This window comes from Chelonia mydas, chromosome 27, assembly GCF_015237465.2.
Source record: "Chelonia mydas isolate rCheMyd1 chromosome 27, rCheMyd1.pri.v2, whole genome shotgun sequence".
Classification (NCBI taxonomy): Eukaryota; Metazoa; Chordata; order Testudines; family Cheloniidae; genus Chelonia; species Chelonia mydas.
The window spans coordinates 2,768,366-2,789,095 of NC_057860.1; the positions used below are offsets into that span (position 1 = coordinate 2,768,366).

The following is a 20,730-nucleotide window of genomic DNA, read 5'->3' on the forward strand; positions in this document are numbered from 1 at the left end:
TGTTCTCTTGGGAAGCAGAGAAGCATCAGGTCAGAAAACTCCTTCTCCTATAAACCATCCTAAAAGTCTCTCATATTACAAAAATTGTAAGTAAAAGCCAGGCAAGGCGTGTTAGATTATCTTTTGTTCTGCTTGTGAATTTTTCCTTTGCTGGAGGGAGGTTTATTCCTGTTTTTTGTAACTTTGAAACTAAGCCTAGAGGAAGTTCTGCTGTGTTTTTGAATCTTTTGTTACCCTGTAAAGTTATTTTCCATCCTGATTTTACAGAGGTAATTTTTACCCTTTTTTTAAAAAATAAAATCCTTCTTTTAAGAACCTGACTGATTTCTCTATTGTCCTAAGACCCAGGGGTTTGGGTCTGTGATCACTTTGTAGTCAATTGGTTAGGATATTATTCTCAAGCCTCCCTAGGAAAGGGGGTGTTAGCGCTTGGGGGGATATTTTTGGGGGAATAGGAACATTGTGGTCCTTTCCCTGATTCTTTGTTAAATCACTTGGTGGTGGCAGCGTGCCCTCCAAGGGCAAAGAATTTGTGCCTTGGGGAAGTTTTAACCTAAGCTGGTAGAAATAAGCTGAGGCGGTTTTTCATGTGGGTCCCCACATCTGTACCCTAGAGTTCAGAGTGGGGAGGAAATCCTGACTGTGTTAGCCTAGTTTATTGTATAGAGTTAATATTAGTAAGTAGTTAGATAGTGTTAGTTATTGGTGCCCTCACTGGGGTTCAAACACTGTCCTTTGTGTGGACAGGCAATCCCCAACAGTGACCCCCACACATGGTGCTTGCTTTGTCTTGGCGAGGCCCACCTTAAAGCTCGCTGTTCGACTTGTAAATTGTTTAAGAAGTGGTCTCAGGTGGTGCGGGAACTTTGCCTCAAGAAGCACCTGCTTAAACCTGCCATGTGACCTCATCTGCCTCCTCAGGTTGAAGATCGCTGTTGAACTCAGAGGGCGCTGACACCTCTTGTTCCAGGGCAGGCGCCTCGCCGAAGAGAAGGAGGAACAATTCTCCGTCATCAGTGTTGAGAAAGAGGTCTCATAAGACTAATTTGGATTGCTCCAGGTTGCGGGGCAACTCCTTTGCCTCCCCTAGGAAAAGCGCAGACTGGCATGGTTTGGGCACGTGGTATGGTGTGGGTGCCTCTGACCCTGCCCTGTACTGGGTGGGAAGGGCAGAAACACCATACCATTGGCTTGGTTCTGGCTTCCGGGTGTCTGTTGAGCCTGGTACCGATGAGGGAAATGCCGGTACTGACTGAGTTCATGTTGTAAGCGTACCAGGCAGCCTCAGACCTCTTTTGCCTTTCGGTCCTAACCTCCCCATTCATCCAGCACTTTCCCAGGGCTGCGCCACCTGTGGCCCCTCTGATGGAGCGAGCCACTGCGCCTCCATGTCTGTTGGCACCGCACCCAAGTGCTCCCCTTCCAGTGGTGGGGGTGTAGCTGGTACCAGAATTGGTGCGGGGAAGCTTGGCACTGGGTCCTCTTCAGCACCACCACAGTTGACTCTGCAAGTACTCTCATGGAAGGATATCCGCATCTTTCCATATCTTGACAACTGGTTGCTGAAGGTAGATCCAGAGAGGGGGGTTTTCACCCACGTTGACACTACGTTGCATTTGCTTGACAGTCTGGGACTCCTTTTAAACACCTCAAAGTCAGCCTTGGCTCCCACTCAAAAAGTCAAGTTTGTTGGAGCCTTTTTAGACTCCACAGGTCAAGAGCATTCCTGCCAACCAACTGCTTCCAGTCAATGCAGCAGCTCTGCTTCAGTCTGCGATCCCAGCCATCCACGACAGTCAGTGTGTGTCTGAGCCTGCTGGGCTGCATGTCCGTGTGCATGCAGGTGGTCCAGTTTGCCAGGTTCCGCCTTGACCCCCTTCGGATGTAGCTCAGGATGGTTTACCGCCCTGCTCTGCATCCTCTGGAAAGGTTGGTTCACCTCCCTCCACCGGTTCTAGATTCCCTATGCTGGTAGGAGTCCCCATGCAATGTGCGCCAAGGGGCACCTTTCACTCAGGCTTCTCCAACCAAGACACTGGTTACTGATGTTTCCATTCTGGGTTGAGGGGTGAATCTGGCCTTGCTGAAGGTCCATGACCTGTGGGCAGAACCGGGAGCCTCAATCCATATCTACGTGTTAAAACTTCGGGCTATCCTCAATACATGTTGTGCCTTTTGATACCGCATCAGACACTCAGTGGTACTCACCAACAGTACCACTGCAATGTTGGTCTCTTCCATCCCTCATATTCTGTGATTCTTTTATTTCAGTCCTCAGGAGACTAAAATCCTTGGTGTCAATGTAACGGTATCTGGATGAAATTTAATGACCTGTGTATGGAGAAGGTCAGACTGTATAATCAAGTGGTCCCATCTAGCCTTAAACTCTATGAAATTATAAAGAGAAGTTTCCCAATAAATTTCAGTTAATAAAAATCACCCATTTTGGTCTCTGGCCTGGTTGAAAACATCAGAACTATTCATTGAACCATAATATTTTTCCAGTGCACAATCTTAAACCTTTGGTGGCACAGTAGGAGAGGGGTGGGTATTCAGGTACTAGAATCCCAAACAGTATAGAGTTTTACATTTTTCTGCCAACACCTTGAATTGCCCTCAGAAGTAAATATGCAATATGGTTTAATAGTGGCTGATAGTGCCAAGCAGATATAGTTTTTGCCAGATGAGCTTAGGGCGGTCTTCCGTAGAGTGTACTGCAGTTGTCAGATCTAGAGGTTTCAGGGTGTAGCATGTGGCAATGTCTGCTTCAAAGAAAGAAACAAGGCTAGTGTGGTAATATCTTTAATTGGACCAACTTCTGTTGGTGAAAGAGACGTGCTTTCTTCAGATTTCTGAAGAAGAGCTCTGTGAAATTCTAAAGCATGTCTGTTTCACCAACAGAAGTTATTCCAAATAAAGATATTCCCTCACTTGCCTTGTGTCTCTAATATACTGAGGCTACAGTCAACTGCAGGCATACTTTAGAGAGAAGCTGTGTAAGTGCCTTAGAAGCTGTGAATGTAGAAAGGTGCTTTTTGCCGCTAATGGCAAACTATGCATCCAAACAGCGCATCAATTCCAATGAGATCTCAGGGAACCAATTTGCATTTTATTTAATTAATAAAGTTTAAGAAATGCATAATTTTATTAAAAAAAGATGCTTGTATTTTCTTGTGGCTCATTACTGATTTTTTTCTGCCCTGTTTGTGTCACCTCCAATAGTCTATGCAAGCGGCAAGATGTCCTACAGATGAACTATCATTAAGCAATTGTGCTGTGGTGAATGAGAAGGACTTCCAGGCTGGCTTGTAAGTATCCACCGTTACTGTTTTGTCTAACGAGAACTAAAGACAGTGTCATTTTAGACCTGGAAGCAGTCAGCTAAATTTCTGAAACTGACTTGTTCCCAGAACTCACTTCGCCTGAGTCACTTGTGTATCTCTTCTTTGGGAATGTGAATGTGGCTTTGAGGTTAAAAGTGAGGGTGTGGCTTTATCCCAAAAGATGGGAATAAGGTAGGCGCAATGCTTGGACAAAGAGGAGGTCTTCTTCGCGTGGATTCATATTTAGGGTATTTCAGTAAATGTCTTTTTTAAGTGTAATGCATGGAAGCAGAAAACGTCATTTTATCCACAGGAACCTCCTATTACTAGGCTAGTCCATAAAATGCAACTTGAGGAGATGGAAAAGTTTGCCACCTTGTCCTCTTAGCCCCACCTATACAGTTGCTAGACATGATTTCAATATCTGAGATTAAAATATTCTGCCGTTCAAAAATGTGAACATAACGAGGCATACATATATACTATACTTACTACTCACAAGTAGTAAGGAAATCCCACACTCAAGGCTGTCCTGAGCACTTTGTGTGTGTGTAGTGCTCAGGACAACCTTGAGTGTGGGATTTCCTTACTACTTGTGACTGCTTTCCTTTGCAACCTTAATGTACTTTTAACATATAGGATGTTTTGTAAAAAGAAAAGGAGTACTTGTGGCACCTTAGAGACTAACAAATTTATTTGAGCATAAGCTTTCGTGAGGTACAGCTCACTTCATCGGATGCATGTAGGTCATGAAAGCTTATGCTCAGGTATATTTGTTAGTCTCTAAGGTGCCACAAGTACTCCTTTTCTTTTTGCAAATACAGACTAACACGGCTGCTACTCTGGAGAGTGTTTTGTGTATGCAATGGAGTGGATCTGGGTGATTTTAAGCAGGAAAACTCAATTTAAATAATTAATTTTTTGTATTGTTTCCTAGAGACAGATTAATTCTCATTGGTAACCATTAAAACATATTGATTTGCAACCGAATATAGCTGTTACATTAAATTTGGTACTTTTTTGCTAGTCACAGTGATACACTCTATATATATATGCATTCATTGAAGCAATTATATAGATTAACATACATTTAGTCAAATTCTTAATTTTTACATTATTATGTTAGAAAACAGTGAATGATGCATTTCTTGTTTACTGGATGATGATTTCTTATGCAGGATTTTTGTCAAACTGCATTTGGATGGAAATTGGAATTCAATTAAAAATGTAAAAAAAATAGTTCAAATAAAAATATGCTGGCTGCATAAGAAATATGTGTGTTAAAACATTTTGCGTTTCAGGAAGTATTAATTATACTTAGTGACTTGACTGTTTCTCTTCGAAGATATTTAGGTGTCTGAAGATGCAGATAGGCACCTAGTGTGGTTTACAAAAGTGCCTAAGCATGTTAGGTGCCTAACTCCCACTGAAATCAGTGAACCATTGTACATTTTGTGTGGCCAGTGTCACGGGGTGTGCCTGCTCTGTAGTGCTTGCTGGTGGCCAAGTGTGGCACTTCAGACACTGCCTGCCTCAATTTCCTCCTCCTCCTCATGGTTTTCGGTCTCTTCCAGGGTTCACATGGCTCAACCATGTGGCTGGGTCATTCTCATTTCTGTCGTCTTTCAGGGTAACAGAAGTCCAGACCAAATCAAAAGTACTTTTGCCCCACTTAGGATCCTTTTCAGCCTGCTCTTCAGGTTCAGTTCCCAGTCCCTTCTGGGTTACCTTTCAATCTCTCTGTGGCTCTGTCAGAGAGTCCTGTCTCCCAGACCACTTCCCTGGAGTCCTCTGACACAGCCTGAGCTCCTCTGGGCTACATTTTATTTCCTTTGGCTCTGAGATAGAGCTTCTTCCCTAGAGTCCCCTCACAATCCCCTGCAGGCCTTCGCTCAAGGCCTTCCCCAGAAACCTCCTGATTCTGTGTGGTTCTATTCTCTTTAAAAGGGCTCAGAACTACTCGGAAATAACCCAGATGGTCCTGATAGGGGGTATAGCTAATCTGTCAAAAGTGTGGCTGAGCACAACTACTCTAAAGGGCTAGCCAACCTGTGACAGGCAGGGCTCATCTTGAGAATCTGTTAATGAAAGTCTGATTTAAATCTGTAGTGATTCCTATAGTTAATAATTGGTATTTTCAGTGGAACATGCTGTATTCTTCATGGATCTCTAGTTCCCGATCATGCTTGCTGTCATCAGATGTTGGCTGCGTGTGTTCTTTCTGCGTGCTGCACTGGCTCTGGCCGTATAGCCTTTACAGCAGGCTCCCATCAAACTGTCCAATAACTACAGCCCCATCAGTAGCAAAGGCACTCAATCAGGTTTATTGTCGACAAAGCACAGTAATAGCACCCAACAGACTCTGTGGGGATACTAAGACATGGAAGCCCGTGACAATGGACTCAGTCAGTGGCGGGACTTTCCGCTGCCCCCTACGCTGGCCAAAGAGGCACTCTGAGACTCCATTTCATACACCAATGCGTACAATTTATGTATTGCCCCTCTTGTGTAGCTAGTTACACAACTAACTACACACGTATAGCCCCCTGACTGGTTTGTTACCACCCATTACCTTGCACATGTTGGTTTGTGTGTACCATACTTGGTATTGGGAGTTCTGGTACCACCCTTCTGGAATGTGTTTGCGTGAGTTTACTGTGCCTAGTACTTGTTAGGAATGTTTGTGTTTTTGCAATACCAGCCCTGTTCTTGCCAGATTCTGTGAACTTGCAAGTAGGCATGTTTTATAGCAGGGCCTGCCTTTTGCTTACAGCCTGACTTTCGCTAAGTTTGCTTTATATCAGCAAAGCTTGCCCACTGCTTTATCTCAGGCCTCTTGTCTCAGGCTCTCTCTCTCTATTATATTTGCTATCTGTGGCTACATGAGAGCAAGAGTGCCTCTAACCACTATTTATGTAGCTACTGGTGCTCTAGAGCCCCCAACTGTCCGCTCACTTAAACACCTCCTGCTGCTCAGGCACGCCTGTCATGGCCCATCTACCTCTACCAGCCTGGCCTTTTCCTGCTGCCCTGGAGCAACTTTGCACACCCTTCAGCACACTGAGCCCCACCCCACTGAGCCATAACCACCTTCACCTGGACTCCCCTGCAGAGTCCCATACCCCCTGCACCAAGCACCTGTGCATCCAGATTCCCTCCTGCACCCAGACCCCCACCGACCTGCTCACACACTGATTGCGCCTCCCAGAAACCTGGTACTCTTGAGGGAATTCTGCACCAAAAAATTTAAAATTCTGCAAAGTTCTGCATATTTTAATTGTTAAAATAACACAGAAACACAATAACAATATAATCACACCATTTTCAGTTATTTTGGTAATTTATTTCAAAATACTTGTCAGCAAATAATTGAAAATGGTGTGATTATGTTGTGTTATTTTGACAAAGAAAATTTGCAGAATTTTAAAATATTGTGCGCAGAATATTTAACTTTTTGGCACAGAATTCCCTCGGGAGTAGTTTCTGTTCACTGGCTTATGTATTTATCACCAACAGATATGTACTAGTGCGGGGACATGATCACCTGAAAACTAGACTGTTACAGCAGTATGGGTCAGGGATGGAAGCTCCTCCTACCCCACTAAATGATAGAAAATGAGTTGTAGGTTCATTCCTACATCATTAAAAGGGGGCTGACACTCAGTGAAAATGCTTATGATGGTGCTTCTGACTTCCTGTATCCAGGGGTGAATACACATTTCAGGGCTTGTCTGTCTGTGTGCTGTGAGCTAGTCATCTTCTCCAGGTTTGGTTAGTTCTTCTCTACCATGGAGAGCTCCTGTCACAGAAGGAGCTGTCCCAGCCCTCTAGCAACTGTCTCTGATTGAACTGGATTGTGATTTTTTTAAAATGGCTTTTGCAGTTGTGCAAATACAAGCAAAATTCTACACTTCTCAGAGTGAGCAGGTGGTGGAGACATGGGTGAAGTGGCAAACCCCATGAACGGTATTAAGAAGTAATTAACAGCAGGTTTGCAGTGGCCAGTTGCTCAACTGCTGGGGAGAAAGGGTGTCAGGAAAAACGTCTCTCCGGATGGCTTCAGAGAACTGCTCCAAAATACACTCTTTTATCTAGTCTTTTATAACTAACTTCTACAAAACACATAGGTCATAATGACCCCTTACTGGAGCATCACTCTTCCTAACTTTCAATAAACTTTGAATATCAGAGGAGCCCAGACTCAAGGTCTTCCCTCCACCGAGGTTTTCGGTCTCAGTGGTTGACTTGTCTGTCCCTTCCTCACATTCTGATTAGCAGAAACTGCCAGCTAGATTTGACCTTGCTTCTGAAAGCCTGTCTGCAAATTAACCCTTAACTCTGTGGTGGTCAATTTCATTAATTCATAGTAGCTGAGTGCACATTATTGCATGGTTGCAACTGGCTTGATCGTGTTCTGGAGTAACAATCCAGGGCAACAATTGTATCTGTTGAGGTATTGATGCGGTGTGAGAGTTGCAGAGAGGAAGCATAGTCCAGTGGTTATGGTGGTAGCTGGTCTCTTGGGAGATCCAGGTGGTTCTGTCTGTCACAGACTTCCTGTGGGAACTTCGTTAAACCACTGAGCTTCGTTGTGCCTAAGTTCCCAATCTGTGAAATGGGGATAATGCTGCTCTACTTTACAGGGGTGTTGATACCTTAAAAAGACTGAGGCACTCAGCTATTATGCTAATGAGCACTATACAATAGACAGACATTTGCTGGTAGGTTGTCATAGACTCATAGAAGATTAGGGTTAGAAGAGACCTCCGGAGGTCATCTAGTCCAACCCCCTGCTCAAAGCAGGACCAACCCCAACTAAATCATCCCAGCCATGGCTTTGTCAAGCCAGGCCTTAAAAACCTCTAAGGATGGAGATTCCACCACCTCCCTAGGTAACCCATTCCAGTGCTTCACCACCCTCCTAGTGAAATAGTGTTTCCTAATATCCAACCTAGACCTCCCCCACGGCAACTTGAGACCATTGCTTCTTGTTCTGTCATTGGTCACCACTGAGAACAGCTGAGCTCCATCTTCTTTGGAACCCCCCTTCAGGTGGTTGAAGGCTGCTACCAAATCCTCCCTCACTCTTCTCTCCTGCAGACTAAAGGCATTGCTACACTTGCAGATGTAGAGCGCTTTGAGTTAAACCAGCCTTCGTAGAGCGCAGTAGGGAAAGCGCTGTAGTCTGTCCACACTGACAGCTTCAAGCGCACTGGTGTGGCCACATTTGCGGCACTTGCAGCGGCATTGGGAGTGGCGCAGTATGGGCAGCTATCCCAGCAGGCAAGTGGCTTTGTGGAGTGTGACAGGGAGTGTGTTGTGTGTATGTGGGGGGGGGGGGGAAGAGTGGGTTTTTGGGGACTGAGAGCATGTCATCATGCTGTCTTGTAAGTTCAGACAGCAGCAGACCTCTTCCCCCCCCCCCCCCCGCCTCTCTCTCTCTCTCTCTGTCACACAGCATTCCACAGTAATGGTTGCTTTGTCTCAGAGGAGATAAGCAGCCGGCTGTCAGAAACGGAGCTTTCAACGGGCATTTCCGCATTCCTACAGCCGATTCCAAACAATGACAAGAGTGGCCACTTGACTTAAGGGGATTATGGGACGTTTCTGGAGGCTGATCAGAACACAGTAAAGCAACACCTCGTTCTCACTGGTGCCGCGGCACTCCAGCGGGGGCGCAGCAAACGTTATTCCACTCGCTGAGGTGGAGTACCAGCAGCGCTGTAGCCGCAGAGTCAGAGCGCTCTACGTGCCTTGCCAGTGTGGACGGGTAGTGAGCTAGTGCGCCTGCGGCTCCTTTATTGCGCTGTAACTCACAAGTGTAGCCAAGCCCTAAATAACCCCAGTTCCCTCAGCCTCTCCTCGTAAATCATGTGCCCCAGCCCCCTAATCATTTTTGTTGCCCTCCGCTGGACTCTCTCCAGTTTGTCCACATCTCTTCTGTAGTGGGGGAACCAAAATTGGACACAATACTCCAGATGTGGCCTCACCAGTGCTGAATGGAGGGGAATAATCACGTCCCTTGATCTGCTGGCAATGCTCCTACTAATGCAGCCCAATATGCTGTTAGCATTCTTGGCAACAAGGGCACAGTCTTGACTCATACCCAGCTTCGCGTCCACTGGTCCTTTTCTGCAGAACTGCCGAATAGCCAGTTGGTCCCCAGCCTGTGGCAGTGCATGGGATTCTTTCTTCCTAAGTGCAGGACTCTGCACTTGTCCTTGTTGAACCTCATCAGATTTCTTTTGGACCAATCCTCCAATTTGTCTAGGTCATGCTGGACCCTATCCCTACTTTCCAGCATATCTACCTCTCCCCCCCGCTTAGTGTCACCTGCGAACTTGCTGAGGGTGCAATCCATCCTGTCATCCAGATCATTGATGAAGATGTTGAACAAAACTGGCTCCAGGACAGACCCCTGGGGCACTCCGCTTGATACCGGCTGCTAGCTAGACATCGAGCCATTGATCATTACCTGTTGAGCCTGACAATCTAGCTAGCTTTCTATCCACCTTATAGTCCATTCATCCAATCCATACATTTTTAACTTGCTGGCAAGAATACTGTGGGAGACCGTATTAAAAGTTTTGCTAAAGTCAAGCTAAGTCACGTCCACCACTTTCCCCATATCCACAGAGCCAGTTATCTCATCATAGAAGGCAATCAGGTTGGTCAGGCATGACTTGCCCTTTGTGAATCCATGTTGACTGTTCCTGATCACCTTCCTCTCCTCCAAGTGTTTCAAAATGGATTCCTCGAGGACACGCGCCATGATTTTTCCAGGGGCAGAGGTCTGTAGTTCCCCAGATTCTCCACCTTTCCTTTTTTAAAGATGGGCACTATATTTGCCTTTTTCCAGTTGTCTGGGTCCTCCCCGATCACCACGAGTTTTCAGAGATAATGGCCAATAGCTCTGCAATCACATTTGCATCCGGCCCTATGGACTTGTGCACGTCCAGCTTTTTCAAGCAGATGCTAGTAATAAAGTGACTGATGTTACAAAAAGTGCAATGCCGAACTGTGAGTATTTAATCTGAAATCCTTGCCTCTTGCATATTAAAAACTAGCACCTTTCCCTAATGTTTCCCAAATAAAATAATGGAGGAGCCTAAGCTTTAAACCTGTAAGAGCCAACTGTGTTCGTTTATGACTCTGAGTAAATAATAGTAACTATTAGGTTGCAACCTTCTATCAATTATGAAAGCATGCAGGGAACAATGACTCTAGAGGTGTTGTAACCAAAAAAGCCCTGGACGTTCTGCTATATAAATAATCCTGAGAAGGTTGCTTGTTTTGTAGAATTAAGATTTACATAGGAACTAGCGTGGGTGTATTGGTTGTGGAAAGAAACTGCAAATTGTTCTTAAAAGCAAATACACCTGGAGTGTAGAGAAGCCAGAGCTGTAGGCTGTGGTAATCTTGCTGCACTGCTAAGTTTAGCCAGGCCATCCATATTGCTGCCTTGCAGTAAAGTGCATATGACCATAATCACTTGTCATCTTCTGTTCTTTTAAAATTAGTACTTACCATTCTATTCTAGATTTGACTAACTGAAGGGGAGAATTTATTGGATGTATACCTTGTAACTGGCTTCCTTTTAATATTCACATTATCATATGCACATATATGTGGATATGATATTCAGATTCGATCATGAAATCACCTTCAGACATGGGACTGGGAATCAGACCTTGGATCTATTCCCAGCTGATTCACTGTGACATCTTGGGACAAGTCACTTCCTCTTCATGCCTTTAGTTTTGACATCTGTAGAAGTTAGCATGAGTCTCATCTTTACACTGATATAGTGCATTGGATCATAGGATCTCAATGCACGTTACAAAATATTTGTTATTAGACAGAGGTAATATCTTACATTTCTGTTGTACGTTCCATCCTGGGGGAATCCCAAATCACTTTGAAAACAATAAAAATGTGCAAAAAGAAAATATCCAGCTCCAGGGAGGACCTGACAGTGGCCTGGTGGTGTGAAGTGTGTGAGGAGGGAACACTTCTGTTCTTTGGGACACCCTCCGACTCTTGGAGAAAGTTCCCCAGGGGATCGCTAAAATTCTTACGGATTTAAAAAATTAGTTTTAATCTTGGATCCTCTGCTGCTTTATCAATTTCAAACTAAAAGCTTCTTAGGCCATTCAAATATCTCCAGATTACCATTTCATCACCCTTTTACCTACTAAGGTGAACAATAAAGTGGGGAAACTGTTCCACAGTTCTGTTTCTCAAAGAATGCGGAAAAAATTCACTGCATGCATGCTTATGCTGAATTCTTCCTCTCAAAGAGGGCCTGCAGTTGGAACTGCCAAAGTTACTTCTACATCTGCAGTATGTGCCCAATGACCCTGTAGCTAGACTGAGAGGGGTATTTGTTAGGGGGCTTATTCCTTCACCCGCTCACTTCCCTGGTCCTTCTCGCATGAACAGAGAGCAACAATACCTGAAGTCCAAGGGTGCAAACAATTCCATGTTTATTGGGGTGAACTTCCAGCAAGCAACGATTCCAATTTCCTTCCTTAGTATCCTCCTTCCCAGCTCTGACACCACAGAACCTTGCCTGTGTCCCTGTTCCCATCCCCCCCTTTAGCAAAACATGATTCCAATTTCCCCACCCGCATTCCCATTCCCCGCTTTTCTTCCTGATTGACTGCAGACTATATAGTAAAACTTGAGTTCCGCTTAGCTATACCTTAATCAATCATTTTACTGAAATTTAACTAACCAGTCCTAACATATTGTAACATGATTATTTAACCAGTTATATCCCACCACCTGAATTAGTTTACACCCAGCAAAATTAATTATACAGCAGACAGAAACAATCACAGAACCAGACAGAGATTATACAGACAAACAATAGGGAAATGGGGACTACAGTGGTAGAACAACAAAGAAATGAGGATTTCACATCCCAGCTATTGATAAGTGAGTTTTTGCCAGACAGGATGCTATCAAACTGAGTTTCCTTTTACATCTTCTAGGCACTTCGCTTTTGCTGGAGATGATAGGAATACAACCCTGTCCTGATAATGCCTAACAGCCCAATAACACCTTATTTCAATGTCACCAGTTTGGAATGTAAGGATGTGACCCTATGCTTTCCAGCTTACGGCTGCTTCTGCTGCTTAGCCAGAGGCCTTAGCCTAAGAACAGGGTCTCAGACTGTCACAGTGAGAAAAGGCCTTATACAGGCAGACAGTGATTTTGATTCTTTCTTTCTTTTATACCTCTATAACTAGCTAAATGATAAACATATACCTAAATTCTTAAAGTATAGGCCTTTGCAGACAGGCCTGAATATCTGTATCCTAACAGTATTCAGCACATCCATTTATTATGTGAGACCCTTGTTAAGTTGCACTGAGTTGGAGAGTCATTGTGAGTGAGTGAGTGAACACTATGAAAATTAAAAGTAGGGATGTTATATCATGGACTGTTCTTTTCTTTTACTTTTGACAGTTGGAGTTGAGTTTTAATTACGTGATACTTAATGCGTTAGAAGTTACTTCTTTCTATGTAGTTCTGTTGTTTAATCTCTGGTCAGGTGGGAAGAGTCGTCCATTCTGGGGTATGGATTGGTAGGCATAGGGAGGCATGTGGCCCTATCCTCTGTTTGCCAGAAGCTGGGAATGGCATGACGGGGGATGGATTGCTCGATGGTTACCTGTTCTGTTCATTCTCTCTGGGTCACCTAGCATTGGCCACTGTTGGAAGACAGGATACTGGGCTAAAAGAAATTTGATGAGGTTCAACAAGGACAAGTGCAGAGTCCTGCACTTAGGAAGAAAGAATCCCATGCACCGCTACAGACTGGGAACCGACTGGCTAAGCAGCAGTTCTGCAGAAAAGGACCTGGGGAGTACAGTGGACGTGAAGCTGGATATGAGTCAGCAGTGGGCCCTTGTTGCCAAGAAGGCCAACGGCACATTGCGCTGTATTAGTAGGAGCACCGCCAGCAGATTGAGGGAAGTGATTATTCCCCTCTGTTCGGCACTGGTGAGGCCACATCTGGAGTACTGCGTCCAGTTTTGGTCCCCTCACTACAGAAAGGATGTGGACAAATTGGAGAGAGTCCAGCAGAGGGCAACGAAAATGATTAGATGGCTGTGGCACATGACTTATGAGGAGAGGTTGAGGGAACTGGGCTTATTTAGTCTGCAGAAGAGAAGAGCGAGGGGGGATTTGATAGCAGCCTTCAACTACCTCATAAATGATCTGGAGGATGGTGTGGATTGCACTCTCAGCAAATTTGCGGATGATACTAAACTAGGAGGAGTGGTGGATACGCTGGAGGGCAGGGATAGGATACAGAGGGACCTAGACAAATTGGAGGATTGGGCCAAAAGAAATCTGATGAGGTTCAATAAGGATAAGTGCAGGGTCCTGCACTTAGGACGGAAGAACCCAATGCACTGCTACAGACTAGGGACCGAATGGCTAGGCAGCAGTTCTGCGGAAAAGGACCTAGGGGTGACAGCAGACGAGAAGCTGGATATGAGTCATCAGTGTGCCCTTGTTGCCAAGAAGGCCAATGGCATTTTGGGATGTATAAGTAGGGGCATAGCGAGCAGATCGAGGAACGTGATCGTCCCCCTCTATTCAACATTGGTGAGGCCTCATCTGGAGTACTGTGTCCAGTTTTGGGCCCCACACTACAAGAAGGATGTGGATAAATTGGAGAGAGTCCAGCGAAGGGCAACAAAAATGATTAGGGGTCTGGAACACATGACTTATGAGGAGAGGCTGAGGGAGCTGGGATTGTTTAGTCTGCAGAAGAGAAGAATGAGGGGGGATTTGATAGCTGCTTTCAACTACCTGAGAGGTGGTTCCAAAGAGGATGGTTCTAGACTATTCTCAGTGGTAGAAGAAGACAGAACAAGGAGTAACGGTCTCAAGTTGCAGTGGGGGAGGTCTAGGTTGGATATTAGGAAACACTTTTTCACTAGGAGGGTGGTGAAGCACTGGAATGCGTTACCTAGGGAGGTGGTGTAATCTCCATCCTTAGAGGTTTTTAAGGTCAGGCTTGACAAAGCCCTGGCTGGGATGATTTAGTTGGGGATTGGTCCTGTTTTGAGTAGGGGGTTGGACTAGATGATCTCCTGAGGTCCCTTCCAACCCTGATATTCTATGACTCTATGCTTCTAACAGCAGGGGCTGAGAAGGGCATTTTCTATAATTGCTCCTTCCAGCGGCTGGGCCGCTGTGGTAATGGGCACAGGAACTGAGAGGAGGGGGACTGTTTTTCTGTCCTCTTAATGCCTCTGCTGCTGATGCCCAGATTGTGTGGAATAGGAAATTGACTGACTTGAATGCAGAGAGGGTAAAATGCAGAGCTGGGGGAAGAAAGGATTGGGGGTGTTGCCTGACCTATTGGTTAGATATTATTTAGAGATTCCAACTTCACATTCTGTTTTTTAGCAGGATTAATTTGTCTCTACATTGGCCACAGTTTTGCAGTTGTTTTCAGAGTGATTACGTCCATGTATGTGGGGGAGATTTGCATTTAAGGAAGACCTTCTGAATTTATCATAGTTTTATTAGAACAATCAATAATATCACAAACACTACCATGTAGTACAGTAGATAGAGATAATACAGGCATCCAAAACTTGCATATTCACACCATCCTTTGCTGGGGAGTCCTGTAATAGGCAAGATGGTCCTTGGCCTTGCAGGTTCCAGGAACTCTCCTGGGAGTGCATGGGTCGAGTGCCACCTTTTGTCAGAGTGCATATTAAAATGATTATCATTGGTTTGAGCCTGATTCAGTGCGAGAAGATGCAATGCAAACCTCCCATGGCCCGTCCTAGTTCTGAGACATGCCCTTCCCCACTTTCTTCTATGGCTGCTTCTGTGCAGTGAGAGCCTGTCATGGTGGTTTTCTGGAGTAACAAACCAGCCTGAGGCCACTAAACTCACTTCATTTGTGCCCTAACCCAGGGTCTGATCTCCTGTTTCATATTTTAAATAAATATATTCTGAGAATTCCTCTCCGTCCCCCGTTCCCACCAAAAGTGTAGAACAGGGAGTGACCTCCTTTGGGGGGAGGGCTTTTTCTGAATAACTTTACGATTTTCTCACCACCCTCTTCTTGAAAAACAAGCTTCCAGAAGTCGCTAAGATTGTAACTGTGAAAGCTGATGAAAATGATACCTTCCTTCCGTTTTGTACAAAAAGTGTCTCAATCTATAAAGCCATTTATAGCGCTAAAGCTTTTACAGTGCGTTTTGGAATCCTTTCTTGCCAAGCTGTGCCAGTGGTTAAGTACTATGGTTCCTTTATTTTAAAAGGGTAATTAAATCATGGATGCAATCAATGAGTGACAGTATATGGATGCTTACACAAAGTTACTGTGAAGAATAAGTTGACATTAAACATAATTGAGATCAGGGAGCTTTAGAATGATGGGCAGAGGCAACTCGTGGAGGGGCCACATTCCCCCTTCCCCAGATTTCTGCCAGGGTTTGCTGGCCAGCCCCCCTCCCTGTGTGGCAGCTGCTGGAGCTGGCGAGCTGTGGTGTGGGGAGAGACAGCAGCAAAAAGCTGGGAGCTGCAGGGAGGGGCTGCTGAAGGTAAGGGGCGTGTGACTCACGCTACTGGGGGGGGGAGGCAAACCTTTACATTATTCCCCTCCACTATCAGCAGGTACCCCACTCGTCTCTGGTGACAAGGTGACTGCAGTAATATCTTTTATTGGACCAACTTCTTTTGGAGGCGGAGAGAGAGAGAAAGGGGCTTTTGAGCTACATAGAGCTTTGCTTCAGATCTGGGAAAAGTAGTGGAACAGATCCTTCAGCATATGTAGTTAGCACATATTTCAAGAGACCATTCAAGGTAAAAAGAACAGGAGGACTTGTGGCACCTTAGAGACTAACAAATTTATTAGAGCATAAGCTTTCGTGGGCTACAGCCCACTTCATCGGATGCATAGAATGGAACATATAGTTTTTTTTTTTTATATATATATATGTAACTATATGTTCCATTTTACACACACACACACACACACACACACACACACACACACAAAAGTTGGAAGTTATCATATAAACTGTGAGAGGCTAATTAGTTAAGATGAGCTATTATCAGCAGGAGAAAAAACTTTTGTAGTGATACTCAAGATGGCCCATTTAGACAGTTGACAAGAAGGTGTGAGGATACTTAACTTAGGGAAATAGATTCAATATGTGTAATGACCCAGCCACTCCCAGTCTCTATTCAAACCCAAGTTAATGGGATCTAGTTTGCATGTTAATTCAAGCTCAGCAGTTTCTCATTGGAGTCTGTTTTTGAAGCTTTTCTGTTGCAAAATTGCCACCCTTAAATCTTTTACTGAATGGCCAGCGAGGTTGAAGTGTTCTCCTACCGGTTTTTGAATGTTATGATTCCTGATGTCAGATTTGTGTCCATTTATTCTTTTGCGTAGAGACTGTCCGGTTTGGCCAATATACATGGCAGAGGGGCATTGCTGGCACATGATGGCATATATCACATTGGTAGATGTGCAGGTGAACGAGCCCCTGATGGCGTGGCTAATGTGATTAGGTCCTATGATGGTGTCACTTGAATAAATATGTGGACAGAGTTGGCATTGGGCTTTGTTGCAAGATAGGTTCCTGGGTTAGTGTTTTTGTTGTGTGGTTGCTGGTGAGTATTTGCTTCAGGTTGAGGGGCTCTCTGTAAGTGAGGACTTGTCTTTCTCCCAAGATCTGTGGGAGTGAGGGATCGTCCTTCAGGATAGGTTGTAGATCCTTGGTGATGCACTGGAGAGGTTTTAGTTGGGGGCTGAAGGTGATGGCTAGTGGCGTTCTGTTACTTTCTTTGTTGGGCCTGTACTGGAGTAGATGACTTCTGGGTATTCTTCTGGCTCTCTCAATCTGTTTCTTCACTTCAGCAGGTGGGTGGTGTAGTTGTAAGAATGCTTGATAGAGATCTTGTAGGTGTTTTGCTCCAATCCCTAAGACAGAGACAATGCGGGTGTATCATAGAGCTTGGCTGTAGACAATGGGTCGTGTGGTGTGATCTGGATGAAAGCTGGAGGCATGTAGGTAAGTATAGCGGTCAGTAGGTTTCTGGTATAGGATGGTGTTTATGTGGACCATCACTTATTAGCACAGTAGTGTCCAGGAAATGGGCCGCTTGTGTGGATTGGTCTAGGCTGAGGTTGATGGTGGGATTCCTCAAGGGCTTCTTTTCCATGGGTCCAGATGATGAAGATGTCGTCAGTGTAGTGCAAGTAGAGTAGGGGCATTAGGGGACGAGAGCTGAGGAAGCGTTGTTCTAAGTCAGCCATAAAAATGTTAGCATACTGTGGGGCCATAGCAGTGCCGCTGACTTGAAGGTCTCCATTGTCTCCACATGTGAAATAGTTATGGGTGAGGACAAAGTCACAAAGTTCAGCCACCAGGTTTGCCATGATATTATCGGGGATACTGTTCCTGACGGCTTGTAGTCCATCTTTGTGTGGAATGTTGGTGTAGAGGGCTTCCACGTCCATAGCGGCCAGGAGGGTGTTTACACATATTGAATCTATTTCCTTAAGTTAAGTATCCTCACATCTTCTTGTCAACTGTCTAAATGGGCCATCTTGATTATCACTACAAAAGTTTTTTCTCCTGCTGATAATAGCTCATCTTAACTAATTAGCCTCTCACAGTTTGTATGGTAACTTCCAACTTATCTGTATGTGTATATATATGTTCCATTCTATGACAGGTTTCAGAGTAACAGCCGTGTTAGTCTGTATTCGCAAAAAGAAAAGGAGGACTTGTGGCACCTTAGAGACTAACCAATTTATTTGAGCATGAGCTTTCGTGAGCTACAGCTCACTTCATCGGATGCATGCTGTGGAAATCGCACAAGACATTTTGTCTTGTGCGATTTCCACAGCATGCATCCAATGAAGTGAGCTGTAGCTCACGAAAGCTCATGCTCAAATAAATTGGTTAGTCTCTAAGGTGCCACAAGTCCTCCTTTTCTTTTTGTTCCATTCTATGCATCCGATGAAGTGGGCTGTAGCCCATGAAAGCTCATGCTCTAATAAATTTTTTAGTCTCTAAGGTGCCACAAGTACTCCTGTTCTTTTTGTGGATGCAGACTAACATGGCTGCTACTCTGAAACCATTCAAGGTAAAGTGGCCCATTAACACCCCTCCAATCCTGGGAGGGGGGAAAGGCAGTAGATCTGGGTGGCCAAACAAACAATGGCTCATAAGCCGCATGAGGCTCTTTTACAGTTAAAGGGCAGCTCGCGGAGCCCCCACATTTTCCACCTACTAGACAGTGGAAGGGGGGTGCTTGGAACCTCTGCCTTGCAGCAGGTTGGTGAGGTAGGGGCTTCTGCACAGTGGGGAGGGGAGTCTTGGGGCTTCAGCCCTGTGGGGCACGCCTGCCAGGGCATGGGGCTTCAGCAGGAGCGGGGCTGAAACCCCAAGCCCCGGCAGGCTCCTCCCGAGGGGCCAAAGCTCCAACCCCAGGCAGGTGTGCCCTGGCTCTCGAACGTCTGAAGATTGTCATATTCAGCTTGGCGGGTCAGTAAGTTTGTTGTCCCTTGTGTTGTTGTAATTGCCTCCCTTGATTGTTGTAATAAGCCATAAATCCAGTGTCTCTATTCAGTCCATGATTTTTAGTGTCTAGTAGAGTGATGAATTTAAACTCCAGGTTCATCTTTTGAAAGTGTTGTGCAGATTTCCTTTCCTCAATCTCAAAGGGGCCCTGCACCCTTGTGAAGCCTGATTCAAGTCCGTGACTTCAGTGCAGCTCTGCAGAGGCATACTCCTGCTTACATTGTATTGCAGGACTGGTGCCTTAGTTTTTCCATCACAGAAGTTGAATGAAATCTAAGAATTGTTACTCATGATTTCTCATAACATTGGAATCAAAATAAAATGCTGGTCTTTCTCTTCTAGGCATGTAGTTGTGAGGACTTCTCCAAACCACAGATACATTTTCACGTTGAGAACCCATTCATCAGTTGTTCCAGGCAGTATCGCGTTCAGCCTGCCCCAGGTATTGTGTGGTCTCGCTTTTCCGCTAGGAAGAAGGTGGAAGGGCTTTTGAACAAAAGAAGGCATTTGTATCATGTCAGTTTTTTAAAGTTAACAATTTCAATGGAGAAAAAACCCTGTGGATAAATATTAGTGTAAATTAATGCTGTAAGTTTGGGCTTTTGCAATCAGAATTTCAAGAGACCTTTCTGATAGACTGGGCACATTTTCAGTAAAATAAGATGTAAGAGACATTTTTGGGGAAAAGTAGGTAAAACAATTAGTTTTCATAATTTGAATGTGCTGAATCTGAAAGTATTTACCAAGCTGAATTTTGAAAATTTCACTACCTAAATTGGAATTAACAATTTATGTAAAATTTGAAAAATTAAAAATTTTTCTATTTTTATTCCACTACAAAGAGTTACTGTATATCCTTCACATTATTAGACAAGCATAATTTAACAGTTCCTACATGTGCCGACACACCCCTTGCATTTACAGGCCCCAGTGCATGCCAGTGTAATATTTCTTCAGCTGCAGTGTTGTGATATGCACTCTTTGATACATCCACAGGTAACAATTTCTGCACAGCTGTCAGGGATTGGCTCTAGTGGCATTAGCTCTTGGGTACCATTTCCCCATTATGTTTGGTCCAACCCATATTCTCTAGTGGGGGTAGTGTGGGATTGTTGTAATTTGCCTGCCTACACTTCATAACTTGCAGGTGAGCTCTTTGAGTGCAGCATAGTGCATCGCTTGTTGGGGGCAGTGCGTCTGGTGTTGACACTTGGAGAACAATGTCACCCCGGTCTTGTCGCAGCCCTCCTCATCAGATAAATGGTACATGTTGCAGATGAACTTTTCTGCTGAAAGAAAAGGAGTACTTGTGGCACCTTAGAGACTAACCAGTTTATTTGAGAATAAGCTTTCGTGAGCTACAGCTCACTTCATCGGATGCTCAAATAAATTGGTTAGTCTCTAAGGTGCCACAGGTACTCCTTTTCTTTTTGCGAATACAGACTAACACGGCTGTTACTCTGAAACTTGTCTGCTGAAATGATCATTCTGTAGATCATCCTTCCCCCAGTTTCTTGGGAGTACATGTTTCTCCATGAATATTGTCCAAGCAGTTTTCTTGCTGTTTCCAACAATATAGGAAACAGTATCACTGACTGTCAGTGCATGGAAGGAGAGTACTGTTTCTGTGTCTGCTTGGAGAAACGCAGGCAGAAGCTTCTCTGGACTAGTATGAACAGGAATGCATTTGGGTTTTTTTTGATGTTCCAGCCTTCATCCACAACTTGCTGCAATGCATTTTGTCATAGTGTTCCACTAACAGAAGAAGAATATTAGTGTCTCGTGCTGACACAACTACACAGTCAGCATCTGTTTGTATACAGTGC

General features: G+C 44.7%; 1 protein-coding gene across 4 annotated transcripts in view; it reads left to right on the top strand.

Annotated features, from left to right (window-relative positions):
• The window catches only part of NSF (N-ethylmaleimide sensitive factor, vesicle fusing ATPase), a 174,033-nt gene that overhangs the window by 18,233 nt on the left and 135,070 nt on the right, over positions 1 to 20,730 (top strand). For 2 of the 4 annotated variants that reach the window (XM_037886719.2, XM_037886720.2), the window contains exons 2-3: positions 3,223 to 3,308; positions 19,247 to 19,346. In XM_037886719.2, the coding sequence (XP_037742647.1) occupies positions 3,223 to 3,308; positions 19,247 to 19,346 (186 nt within the window). Of the gene's footprint in view, positions 1 to 932; positions 1,930 to 3,222; positions 3,309 to 19,246; positions 19,347 to 20,730 lie in introns of those variants that run through there. The other 2 variants (XM_037886721.2, XM_027830794.3) reach the window with 2 other exon arrangements.